Consider the following 13,780-nt stretch of genomic DNA (forward strand, 5'->3'; position numbering starts at 1 on the left):
GAAGAGTAATTTCCTACTAAGGAACAGTCCTGATATGAACTTCAGAGTAAATGCAATCCTTATACACCAATTAAGCACTTTTCCTGCCTCTGTGCATGACATCTCACGGATTGCTGGTGGAAGGGGGTCCAGCGATGTGGCTATTACAGTCCCCTAGAGCCCAGGCCTTCAATATGAGGATCCAACATGTCACTCCAGTACTGCCTCCTGCAGTCTTTGAATGGCCAGCGGATTGCTTAGGCTGTGAATGCAGGACTCACAGGAGTCTGTATGAGACATGAAAGAAGCTGCAAGCTCCACAGCTGAATCTACTGCAGCTGAAAATTTCTCTGAAGCATCCTGCCTCCCCTTCTGCTCAGGACTGGGTCTCTCCTCAGCCTTCCTACTGTGAAAGCTCTCCAATAATCAGCATCCCTGGGAATGAGATGCTTGGCATTTCTAGGAAATTCACACCCTGAATTACAAGTCTACATACGGATGGAAAAGCCTATGTTTAAGCCTTGGTCGTAGAAGAGTGGGTTATCTTATTATTAGGCTCCTTACAGTCTTTCTATATAACTTTTGAATTTCAGTAAAAGAAAACATGCCTTATCTCAGAAAGAAATCTATTGAAGGTTTTAGATTAGTTTTGGTTTTGAAACAGTACTATCTTTATTCTGATTTTCCATGTCCACTATAAAATGAAAAGGATCTTGGGACAGTTAGGAGGATAGTTTGATGCAGCAAATCCGTTTCCTTAATTTATTGATAGAGTTTGTAATTTATGCACTTTTGAGTTGCTGCTATTTTTCAACTAAGAATTTACTCTGGGCCAGGTTCAGTTAGAAAATAGAAACTTCATGGAGTTTTGGATTAGGTCACCTAGAAACACTGTTTTCTTCTAGTGTTCAGGTCCCCTTTTTTTGAAGGCGTCCTTTGGAAAAAAATTACATCTAGTTTTTTGTGCCTCTTATTTCTTTGAAGGTGAAAATCATGACAAGTGTCCTTCCTTATAATCAGCTGATGAATTGCAATTGAAAGGAAACAGTAGTTCACTTTCATAGATAGCTAAAGCTTTGGTTTGCACTTAAATCTATCTTTTTGCCTAGCATATGGAGGGGCAACAATAAGGAGGTGAGGCCCAGATTAGATACAACCCCTATAAACTGGTTCCTACCTCACACTGCAAGTGACGTGTATATATAATATCTTCAAAATGAGAAAGGCAGCCTTAATTTCAGATTTTCTTGTGAGAGGCCAAACAGCCAAGAGGTGTGTGGGAGAATGTCTACCTTACTCAGGGAGTCCTGATCCAGCCAGATGCACTTTTCACAAATTTTTTAGCAAACTCTCTGGCCTGGGTTTGTCTTATACTCCATGTCAGTGTTTTATTTATGAAGACTCTGTTTTCTTCCCTAGAATAAAACAAAGATAATATTGTGTGATTAAAGAAAAGGTTTTTAAAAACCTTTTATTATTGTTGATGTTAAGATTTAGCAAGGATTTAAATGATATAAGTTTCATAACATTAAATGTATTTAAAAACAATTTGTCCTTTTTTGTCCTTTTTTTGCTTAATAATAACCAAGCTAAAAATTGTATATGATGTAAAATAGACTAAACTTCCTTATTTTGATATAAGACTATTCTAAAACTGCAGCTCTCTCTGTTCATTCCCCATCCTAGGAATTATTTGTCTTTAACTGTGGTTGGAGTTTTACAGATGTTTCAGCAAAGACAAGGTGGGACATCTGCTTTTCTAAAATACTCAAACTTGAATTTCAGTTAAGCTAGCGCTATGCAAATTTGAGAATGGATATGAAGCTTCATTTGAGAATCTACCCTACCACCTTGCTTCTGGCCTTGAAAAAACTTAACCTTGTAATGTGGCATTCCTGGAAATTGGCTGTAGGGACGTCTACACAGCTAACATACCAATTCTCCTGAGATTTCCCAGGCAGATTTAAAGCATCAAGAAACACGTTCCAAACTTCTGGTTATTCAAATCGGGTTGTTTGAGGTTTGCCCAATGCTAATTTTCAGCCTGGAGCACAAGTAGGAAAGAAATAGAGGCTGATTGCACAAGGCCTAATCATGTGAGGAGGTTTGGCTGAATGACATCAATCCATCACCGTGATTCCTTATGTAAGTAAAGCTTGTAGAAACTCCAATTTCATATCTGCTGTTCCTGTTAACAAATTAGAAGAGCTGAGAGCCAAAAGTTATTATTTAACCCAATGAATATTTATTTATCTGGCAACTCGCAGCCTGCATTAGAAATGCACGTGCATGGAAAAGCTGGCTCTTGCTTTTGGAAATGCACATGTCAGTGTGGAATCAGCTTAGGTAATTGGTGCCTTTGTTTATCTGGATCAGGATTTTAACAACATTGTTAACATGGTTTCTAGGAAGGTATCACGTGCTAGAGCAACCTCAGGTGACAAGATCCTTTGGCCCACTCCATTGGGAAGCTGGAGTCCTTTTAAACATGCCAGCAAAGCGCTCCTACACTGCACATTGTGCCAAAAAGAGGAGACAAAGCCTTGCCAGTCAGCACCTCACTCCCGCAAGAGCTGATGGCAAGCCATAGCCTATGGCAGGATGTCTGGAAACCCACTGAAGGATGTCGATGTGGATTTATGGTCATTTCTGCACTGGCCTGTGTGCTAAACTGAATTGTGTTGGCCTTAGTACTTTCAAATAACAGATTTTTAGGGAGAAAACTACACAGAGTTTTATCTGATAATTTGCTTATTAACTAAATAAATCAGGGAAACAAATGCATACTCCCCCAAATCCCCACTTTGAAGTCCCTATTAAGAATGTGAAATCATGTCTGGAAAACAGAAAACTAGAAGACTAAACAAAAAAAAGTGCAAGTCGCTGGGATTTTCCCAGCAGATGGAAAGGAGATTCACAGCTATACCAGCTTCAGCTCCTTTTGAAAATACTGGCTCTAAAGATGTCTTCAATACCTGCATGCAGAATTAATCTACAGTAGTGCACATAAAGTTACAGAGATTTTGGGCATGAATAGGCTTCAGTCCAGAGGTGGTGGTGTTCTCCTGACCACAGCCATGTACCGCTCATTGCTTCAGCAAGTCAGTAAACTGACAGCCTTGCTTTGTACCTTTTGCCAATCTCAAAAGCTATAGCTGTCTAACACAGTAAAAGTATGGAGCTGGGATTTCCTTTAAAATTAATTTATTTAACCAAATTTTACTAAGATTTTATGTATTTTTATATTATATTTTTATATTATATATATTTTTAAAAGAGTCGGCTATGGGGAAAAAGAAAAGTCAAATGGCTTCAGACGTTTCAAATTTTGCAGTCTTGGAAAATAAGAGAAAAACCTGTATATATTTTGCTTTGATACCATCAACCTAGAGGGCTCCTGAGTACACCTACTGATTGATACATTTGGCAACCAGTTTCTTTGGCTTCTGGGGTAAACAGAATCTGTCCATTTTTATTTGGCAATTTATCTTAGAATAAAGATTCATGGTTTCACTGATGGTTAGTCTTTGCTTAATTATCACTAAACTGTTAAGCGAGAATTAACTGGATGTTGCTGTTTCTCTGTTTAGGCAAAAGGCTTGTCAGTATTCAATGTTACTATGCAAAATCTGTTTCATGTGAGATGACTGCATATCAAAGTGACTGGTATCTTAAAAAATGCAATGACCAGGACAGAAAGCTGGTAGGTAGCAGATATTTTATTTTTCACAACACATTTGATTGGTAAGTCCTTAAAAATAAGAATTGTCAGTTTAACCTTAAAAAAAAAAAAAAATGAAACAGGTTCATTTTTAAGGAAAGAAACCACAAAATTACACCAGTGACAGAATGAGAAAATAACAAAGTGTCAAAACTGAAGCTGACATTTTTTGCTATCTTTAAACCCTTTCACCTTTTTTCCCCACCCTTTATATCTTGATTCCTGTTAATTCTATTCCTTGGGTACATGCACTGCTCTTTGAAATTACTTTATTGAAATAAAGGAAGTAATTTTATTCTTGTATTTTCTGATTTTTATGTATTATGTGGAAAAGCTACAAAGCAAATACCAGCCTTAAATATCAGTTCCTTTACTGGTAAGGATTGCATTCATCATCCTGAAGAACTGAACTGCTTTCTCCCTTCATCCCATCTTTCAGTCCAGCATTTCAGACTTCTAGTGGCCTCTAGTGGTTCTTTGTAATTTGCCCACATCTTTTCTATTTGTGTGTCACAAAAAAGTTGTGTAGCAGACAAGTACTTTCACCCTGATCCTGCCAAAGCATAAGCCCATGTTTGAGCGAGCACAGTGTTGTCCAGCTGCTCTTAGTCTTTGCTACTAATTCAGTATAAAAGCTGCGTGCATTGTTGGACTGAGGCGTAAATCTTGAGGAAGACATGGAGGTTTGCTAGAACTCTATTTGTGAGAGAGAGATAAATGCTAAAATAATGCATTAGATGCTCACAAAGAGGACAAAACTTGGGTCTTCTTGCCCCTAGAAGTTCCCCAAAACCCAGTCAAGACAGAGAAAAAGCTTGCTCCCCCCCCCCCCCCCCCCTTGTGTACTGCAGGATGCAGATAGTTGGTTGTTAGTTTTTTCAAAGTTACAAACATTTTAAAATATAAGGTGACTATTCAGTATACACTGTATGCAATGACAATTTTCAGTCATTGCTTGTGCAGTAGCATGAATCCTTCCCATTCTAGCTCAGATGTGCTAACGGTATCAGCAAAGATACAAACTTGTCTCACCTACCCCAGTGATTAGGGATAATGAAAGGGAAGACAGGTTTAAATTTAAGGGAGATTAAACTGCCTGATGGGAAGGTGGCAGCACTTTGGATCTTAAATCAGTTTGGAAAACGGCAGGGAAAATATTTATAGGAGGTGATGCTGAGTTGTTGTTGGAGGCAGAGCACTGGTTGCAGCTTGCCTTCTCCTGGTTAAACATCACTAAAAGAAAAGGGAAAAATGCTTGGACAAGCCTATGTACCATGTTGGCATGGGATGTACGTTTTGACAGTTTTTTCCCAAATTTCTGCTCCTCTACGGCCTTGGATCCTCTCTAGCATTTTGCAACTTCGATCCCTAGTCCCTTTTCATGAAATTTTGCCTATCTTTGAGGTAGATGACATCTTGCTGGTGCTCTCCTGCAAGGTGTGGAGACAGTTACCTCAGGAGCATGGCTCCGGAGTGCTCTTGAACATCTAAACTGGTAACGCTTGAACCTAACGGGGATTTATTTTTTTATTTTTTTATTTTTTTTTTTTTAACAACACGGTGTGTTACCTCTTGGTCAGAAAGCGGTGGAGTTTTTAATGGCTTATACGCCTCCCGTTGCCGCCATGTCGCGCCGGCCTAAAACCGCCCGCGGCGACCCGCCTCGTCCCGCCTCGGAGGAGGGAGGAGGCGGGCGGCCTTAGCCCGGCCCCTCGTGTCAGCGCAGGCGGGGAAGCGCCGCGGCACCGGCGCTGCTGTTTCCCACCCCTTTCCTGCCTCTTCCCCCGTCGCCGCCGGCAGCGCTCAGGCCTTGATCGCAACGCCAGGCCGCCGCGGTGGTGAGGCGGGCGGCGGCGGCGGGGCCGAGGAGGGAGGGACGGGGGCCCCTGAGGCGGGCGGCGGGCCCCTGAGGCGGGCGGCGGGGAGGCGGTGAGTCCGGGGGTAGGCCGGCCCGCCCGCCGGGTGGCGGTGCCCAGCGCCTCCGGAGAGCCCCGAGAGCCGGGGCGTCGAGGTGGGGGGTGCAGCCGGTCTGGCTCTGCCGGGACCCGGGTCGGGTTGGTTCCGCCGCAGGTCGGCTCTGTCCCGGTTCCCCGCTGGAGATCCGAGGTGTCGTTTTCCCCCCCTTAGCCCGGCTGAGCAGTTAACGGTGAGGCTGAGGGCTCGCTCTCTCTCTCCGCCGACTGAACAGGGAGCCTGCGTCGACTGGGATCCGCCTCTGGAAACCCTGGGTAGGTGGGATGCATCCAGGCCTCCCCGCCATCCCAGCCTGCTGAACAGCAAACATTTAATAGCGCATCAGCCTGCGCTGACTTGGAGGTAAGAAACACTGTAAAGCTGGCCCACAGCTACAGCTCTTGTGCCTTTGCAGCTCTTCAGAGCATCTTAGTCCTTGATAACACATAGCTTTTCAGTTTGTGCCTGGGTTATGTCCCACAAGCAGCTGAGGCTTTAAAAAACTATGAACGTTACTTATTCAGTTAAATAGAAGCCTGGCATTAAAACTGGTAGTGTTTGGCTTTTAAAAGGAAACAGGTGAGCATGTAAATGTCAAGCATCTGGTAAGAACTAGGACATAATGTTAGAATGGCTTTTCAACCCCCATGTTACATGCCTTTCTTTGAGACAGATTCAATACTGGTTGAACTAAAATGAGAACTTGGATGCAGGAATACATTAACAAAACTTTGTCCTAAAGCCATTTGACAATAGTACCATTGAGTCCTCTTTTGGAAGGAGGTGTTTCGCTGTACCTGGTGGGTATGCTGGCAGCAGCTCAGTACTCTAATGCAGAATGCAGGAGAACTGGGAATTGATAGATATGTTGGAAGAGCCACTGTCAAATGGGTCTTTGTGATACAGGTGGAGAAGGTTCTCTTGTGGATTGATGGCACATCCTTGTTGTTTACAAATGGCTCTTTGGGAGGGCACACCGATTAAGATGGCTGTCAGTAACCGCAGCAGAGGAAGCTGGATGTTTTTATCCAGGTGTGGATCACTTCCTCCACCTTAGTACCACAATCTGTTTATGTTGGCCAGTCCCAGAGTGCCTGTGTTTGCGGAGAGTGATTGTGGAGGAGCAGAACAGCTTGGGGATGGTTGCTCTGGGCCGTTAAGAGATGTCGCTGGCTTGCTTTGAGAGGAATTTCCAGTCTTGCATCCCAGCTAGTGGCTGAAATGAAGGCTTTTACCGAAGCAGAGGCTGAAGCTCGTGACTCTCAGATGAGGTGTGTTGTGCTCTGGCTTGAGATCTGGATCCTAGGGGGATCTAGTAACACTGGCATTGCTTGTTTTCAGCCTTTGTTGTGTAAGGGCATGGGAGCTGCACTGAAGTGACTGGTGGTGTAGATTTCGATGGAGGTGCCTGGTGTTGACTGTCTTGTGTGCTAGCTTATGTGTAGGAGTTAGGAGTTAGTATTCACACTGTGGAAAAGCTTGGTGAGATTTGTGGCCTGCTTTCAATGGAACTCTGTCCCTTGCTGTGCTACTTCAGCAGTTTCTAATTCAGCCTAAAGAATCAGAAGGACAAATTTCAGGTCAGAATGTTGTAGTCTCCAAGTTGTGTCAGGCTGCAGGTGCTGCACTTCAGAAGCGTTAAAATGTTTGCCAAAAACATCTGAACAGTACATAGAAGTTAACCTTTGGACAGGATTGCCTTGGCAGCTATTTTAGGGTGTATTTCCACTCTCGGAGAAGAAACTCCTTAGTATGTCTGGGCCTTTACTTTTCAATCTCTTAGGAGGAAGGGTTGTCAGCCATGTCTAGATTCCAAGACAGTTTGTAGGGAGTTGAAATAAGATGTGTACCTTCCCAGCAGTGATGGGAACTGATGTGCTAGGTCAAACATGGGGTCTGTTTTGCTCGTTCTGTATTTGGTCACAGTCACCTGTCAGGTCTAGGAAGCACCAATTCCCAGCCTGCCTAAGAAACAAGCTGCCCTGTGGCAGTTTGTTCCTAATCCTAGTGCTTAGTTATCACGAAGGTAATTTAATGATTAAAAAGTCTTTGCTAATGACTGAAGGCCTTAATAGCACAAATTATGTTTTTTCTTCAAATCTTATCGACCTGTTTAACTTGATATCTTAGTTAAATGTTGCATTAATTCAGATCTTTGGGTATTGATTTCTTGAGTTAGCTAAAACAGTAACTTGTTTCCTAAGGATTTTCAGTTAACATAGAAATAATGCAGCATAAATAACTATTCCTAGTTATTCAGGGGTCTCCTATCTTCTCTTCAAAAAAACTCACCAATCAGGTAGATGCAAGTTAAACAGCTTGGAGCTGTTAATATAAAACGAAATTGTACTTTTAGTAAATCTAACTGTGGCAAATACAATGCATCTTCTCAATGGGGAAATTAATATGTCTGCCTGTATTTTCAAATAACTTACGGAAGGTTTGGGTGTTCTTGTCTTCTGGCTCCTGTGCATTTTAATTACCTAGATGCTGTGGTGTTCTATAGGCTTCTTAATGATCAAAGTGATTCCGATGTAACATCGCTTTTTCTGTTTTTCAGTTCATCCACTGAAAAATTGAGAGGGGCAGGAAAGGGGAACCAACTGTGAAATTGCATCCAATGTAACTAGATTATTTCTTTTTGTAACCCTTCTAGTGTAAACTAATCACATTGTATCATGGCGGCAGACTCTATGGAAATTGATGATGCTTTGTATAGGTAAGAATATCTGATTTTTAAGCATGGCTCTTGACTTTTCAGCAACACTTATGTTTACATACAGTCATGTGAAAGCCAAGGCTTGAAAACACTGTCTGCTGCTGGTTAGGTAAAAGTGTGTACTTGTGCTGCTGTGTCCCTCCTTTTGTAACGCAAAAATCCCAAAGTGTTCAGCAAGTGAAATGGAACCCACTTTTTGCAAAGTTAGCAGTGAGAACTCATTGAATTGAAGATACAATCCATTTTGCTGTAAAACTGTTCCTTTACTGGTCTCATAACAGGTGTTTTCTGACCATTATTAGTATTTGACCAGTAAAAAACATAGGTAAATAACATGGAGTTGTACAAAGTTCCAATAGTATCAGTCGTGTGCTTTTTGGAAAATAGGAATAATACTTCTCCCGTTTGTAAAATGGATTTTTTTCTGCCTTTAGCTTGCTTCCCCTTTGAAAAAGTAGATATTCCTCTTTTTCTTGTTCCTCATCTCCTTTCACTACCTTCTTTTCGCCTTCCCTTTCAACGTGTAATTTATCTCCTTCATAATTTCATTTATTCCTCAGTCTTTGCCAGACTTCTCTGTCCTTATGAACATCGTTAGTATCTCTGTTATCTTCCAGACTTCAGGGTGTTGGGTTTTGGTTTTTTTGGTAGCTTTTAAAAAATTATTTATTCTTTTATTAATTTTGTTTTAATTTGTTAGCTGGGAGTGGCTTGAGATCACTTGGCATGGCAATAGTTCAGAGAGCCTGTACTGGAACAAATGGTATCCGTGGAAAAATGTGGTGGGATGAAAAGCTTCTTTATATATTAAAAAAATAATAAACTGAAATTAAGAAATCATCTGTATGTCGAACAAATGAGGCTTCTTTTTAATTCAGCACAATGCTTCCTGTGTTGTATGTGTCATTTTACCTTTTGGCACTGATCTTATGAAAGTAGAAGGTGGTATTTAGAATGGTTTAAGTTTAATTGTATAGTTGGAAACTAAGAGTCTTTCAGAGCTCAGGATCTGACTACAAAAGCTGCTGCACCGTCTGGGTTGTAGATTTCTGATAACAAATAAGTTCTTTGGCTTGCTTGTGTCTTCAGTAGTTAATTCCAAAAACTTAATATCCTGAATAAGTTTTACACTGATTTATAAATTATTTCTCTTCTCTAAAATCTGGCACTGTAAAGGTCTGTACTAAATGCATTTCACTGTTTGGATTGTGAGTGCAAATGTTACATTTGATATACATTTATTTCCTAAAGCACTGTACAGTTCAGATATGTGCATGTTATGTCCTTAATTGCTTGTTGAACAGAGGACTCTCTCTGTAAATAGAACTCTGCACATGTCACTAGTGACACACATCGATCTACAGAAGTTGGTATTGTAGACCAGAAACTGACTGGGATGATAGAATAACTGAAAATATTTGACCTTTTTGGAAATGACTGGGAATTCTTGACTTGCTTTCATATGTTCTTGACTTTATTTGTGTCTTGTTTTGATCTGAATTTATCTTTGCTGTAGTCGCCAGAGGTATGTTCTTGGAGACACAGCAATGCAGAAGATGGCTCAGTCTCACGTGTTCCTGAGTGGTATAGGTGGTCTTGGTGTGGAGATTGGTGAGTCTGGTAACATTTATTTAAGCAGACACCAATGTGTGTAAACATACTGTTCCAGAATACTTGTAAAGCTTATTTTCGGATGTAATAAGCGTGTCTGAAGTATCTCAGTGAATTTATATCGGCATGATGCGTATGAGTAACACAGCAGATGCTGGAAAGATCCTGGACTTCTCTCTAGTAAACTTTTACTAGAACATTTTAAATTTTACTTGAAAATGTACTGCCATGGGCCAGATTGCTTTACCCAAAATCTTGTGTCTTGGGTGAAGGTTGAGGGTGGATAATCTCTTATTCCTTTAGGCATCAGTATCACCAAATGTAACGTACAATTCCAAGTAGGAAATGGGGTGGTAGGAGAACGGATGCAATTTGGTGAAAAATGCGTGACTGCCTTGGTGCAAGAGACTCCTTAACAATTTCCCTTACTCTTTTATGAGCAAGACTTGTCTTGACTGGCTCTTACCTGAGGTATTACCCTTTCAGTTGGCTTTAAAGGTATTTGGCACCAGATGCCAGAACAGAGTCATGGGGTTTTGCAGTTTATTGTCATGACTGTCTCTGTAATCATGCTTGTGGGATGAACAGCTGACAAATGACAAATGTAGAAAGCCTTTTTAACCTTGCTCATGTTATTCTGCTTTCAGTGGTGCTGTAGAATGCTTGAGCCAAATGTAAAAGAGAGCAAACCCTTAAGCTTTGAAGTTCTTAGCAATGACATACTGTTATTGTCCACCCACATAACTGTTCAATTACAGATTTGCAAGAAATTTGCAATAGTCGCTCTCTCTTTCTGTTTTTCTTTTCAGCCAAAAATATAATTCTGGCTGGGGTAAAGGTATGTAAACCAGTTTTGTTATTGGGTATTCTTGGGCGAGCAGGGGAAAAAGGGATGATGCTACTAGCTAGCTAATCTTAAGTTTCTGAAACTGTCTTTCAGTAGAAGGATTGGAAAACATTTGAGGACCTGGGGGTGAAAACTTAACAATCTGGGTGTTCTAGTGGTACGGTCCGTGTCTCACATCAATGTCCACTGCACTCTGAAATACCTCATCTAATATTTTAGCCAGCTGGTGATTAGACATTGAATCCTTTTGTACAAAGTGGCCTCTCCTAAATGGAGTGGTATAAACTCAAAAGCCAAACTATTCAAAATATGTTATCCTGTTCTGTCATCCATTAGAATCCTTTTGTGTAGATGTTAGAATGATTGGGTATTTTAATCCAACAACTGCTCTTGTGCTGCTGTGATTATTTTTTTAGAGAGAAGCCTTTTAAAACTCTTTCTTCCAATAAAAAAACCCCTTGTTTATAACTTTTGGAGTTCATTAATTTACAGATCGCAATTGCCTCTTAATTGCAGTGTGGAAAATTCATCCTCAGTATTTAAATGCTCTCATCACTGCAAGCTGGGAGGAAAATGCTTAATGAAATGCATATTGCAGATGCATTTCTGTCTCTCAAACAGTAAGAGCTTTCTTGGAAAAGAGGTTGGAGGAGCTTGTTCTTATACATGATAGAACTAAATCTTTTGCAGTGCTAGTCCTCCAGCATTTTATATGGAGCTTAAATCCATCCTTTTGGGTGCTATGACCATGTACACTTCTTCCAGTAAATGCTTTCTGCTAAACTTTCTTAGGCTCTGACAGTTCATGACACCAAGCAGTGCACGAAATGGGATTTGGGGATCAACTTCTTCATCCATGAAGATGATATTACCAGTCAAAGGAACAGGTTGGTGAAGGCTTTGGGGTGATCTAGGACTGAACCTGACTAGGAGTAACAGTTTCATCAGTGGCAAAAATAACAGTTTATTGTACAAGAGCTGCTCATACCTATCAAATACTTGTTAAACCCTTTCTCTGGAGTTACTGGCTTTGAGTACACTGCCCAGGTAGGTATTAGGGAAAGACTAGGTTGAGTTCCGAGTCAAACATCTCACTTCTTGCAGTTGGGAGCTTGTAATGTAAATTTAATAGTGGGGGCCAGCATGTATTTCTTCCTTGGGCTTTCTCGGCCACCTGGGTGAGACTAGAAAACAGCCATGATACCAGATCATCAGTGAGTCCTGTTGTGTATTGGACAGAGCTGTTTTCCTCAGACCTCCTAGGAATTTAAGTGTGAATAAATGAGTTGGTGATTGTTGACAGGAGACTTCCTAAGGGACTTCTGTAGGGCATGTGGTATGAAATTCTGTGTTGAAAATATAATTTTGTAGATGCATAAAAAAACTTGAAAGTTGCTGTTCTTTCAGGGCTGAGGCCACACTTCATCGTATTGCAGAACTCAATCCATATGTCCATGTAGCAGCATCAACTGTGCCACTAGATGAAACCACAGATCTGTCTTTTCTAAAGCAGTACCAGGTATGTCACTCTTAAAGCAGTTGTATGTGGTACTTTGCTCAGAGCAAACAACTTGGATTATTTTACATAAGTAAATAAAATGAAGATACACTTAAAAGTACATTTTGAGATGATTTAAAGAAAGAAGTAGGTCTTGTATTACGACTAATGAAATAGTTGTGCTTGTTTTTTTCAAGGCTGAAACAGTGGTTTTGTGTTCTAGCACTTTCTTATGACATTTATTATGGAATTTATGTGACAATAAATAAGTGAGATTGCCATACAATTTTTTTTTTGTTATTTGGAGGTGAAACCATGACTTTTTTTTACAGCTACATAGCACAGATGTTCTACATATATTTTGTGTGCTGTATTCCAGGCAGTAGAAACTCAGCCTATGTAATTAAAAGATCATTTATGTATGTATCTAATGACATGTAAGCTCTTCTGTGGTGGAATGAGGATGTCTTCACTTTTTCACTCAGCTGTTTCCTGCCTGTGTACATGGCGCAGTCTGAGTTGGGAACTTTTACTGTGTGGCTATCGGTTATACCCAAGCTCACCAAGTGTCTGAATGTCCCAGCTATAATAAGCTGTGTATAACTGAATGGGATGCAGTGCATATGCTTTGTAACCCAACACTATCCTAAACTTTAAAATAATGCTTGCAGAAATTGTATGTCTGCAATCTGATGAGCACCGGTACTTGAAGCTTGTGCAGACTTCTTGGTGTGCACTGATGAGTATCATTTGTTTTGCTAACTTTAATCTTAAAATTTAAGATCTACATTTCCTCTGAGATTATCCATAACAGTCTTCATAAGTGCTCTAATTAGGTTTTGAGTTTCACAGCTGTAGTAAAAAAAAGGAATCAAGACACCTGAGTAATTTACTGTTAGTACTACTTTTTCCATAGCCTGAATATGTTTATTGCTTTCAGTGTCGTAGATTTATTTCTGTTCTTGTTCACAGTGTGTCATATTGACTGAAGTAAGTCTGTTGCTGCAGAAGAAGATTAATGACTTTTGTCATGCTCAGCAGCCACCTATTAAGGTAATGGAAAAAACTAAACACACGAATAATCCATACAGTGAGCATTCTGAACTTCCAACATGTTCTGTCTAGAAATGGGGAAAGTTGGTTATGAGGTATATAGTTCTATGCAGAGAGCATGTTGACGGATCAGTATGAGTTTTGGGAGTACAATGCTGCTACTCTGTATGTGTGTCTGGTGTTATCTAGATACCAGCCCAGGTAACCATAGCTTTGTTCATTACAAAAAAAAAAGAAGAAAGTTTTCACTGTTAACTCATAATTGTTCTGAAAGAACATGCTGAGACTGAATATAACAGTAGTAAAAATGGCAGTATTTTGCTGCGTATTGGTGTGATTCCTGTTTTTTGTGTAGGGGTTCAGAAATGCTCACACAGGTTCAAAGTCTGTCATGAATGC

At 40.5% G+C, this 13,780-nt stretch overlaps 1 protein-coding gene across 3 annotated transcripts in view; it reads left to right on the top strand.

Annotated features, from left to right (window-relative positions):
• Positions 1-4,883: 4,883 nt before the first annotated feature.
• Positions 4,884-13,780, top strand: part of UBA6 (ubiquitin like modifier activating enzyme 6) — a 31,893-nt gene continuing 22,996 nt past the window's right edge. Inside the window, exons 1-8 of one of the 3 annotated variants that reach the window (XM_074866959.1) lie at positions 4,884-5,629; positions 5,828-6,016; positions 8,310-8,372; positions 9,889-9,983; positions 10,793-10,821; positions 11,623-11,717; positions 12,238-12,349; positions 13,301-13,381. In XM_074866959.1, coding sequence (XP_074723060.1) covers positions 8,332-8,372; positions 9,889-9,983; positions 10,793-10,821; positions 11,623-11,717; positions 12,238-12,349; positions 13,301-13,381 — 453 coding nt within the window. In that variant the 5' untranslated portion in view covers positions 4,884-5,629; positions 5,828-6,016; positions 8,310-8,331. The remainder of the gene's footprint in view (positions 5,630-5,827; positions 6,017-8,309; positions 8,373-9,888; positions 9,984-10,792; positions 10,822-11,622; positions 11,718-12,237; positions 12,350-13,300; positions 13,382-13,780) is intronic. The other 2 variants (XM_074866958.1, XM_074866960.1) reach the window with 2 other exon arrangements.

The sequence above is a fragment of the Strix uralensis genome, chromosome 4 (genome assembly GCF_047716275.1).
Source record: "Strix uralensis isolate ZFMK-TIS-50842 chromosome 4, bStrUra1, whole genome shotgun sequence".
Taxonomy (NCBI): domain Eukaryota; kingdom Metazoa; phylum Chordata; class Aves; order Strigiformes; family Strigidae; genus Strix; species Strix uralensis.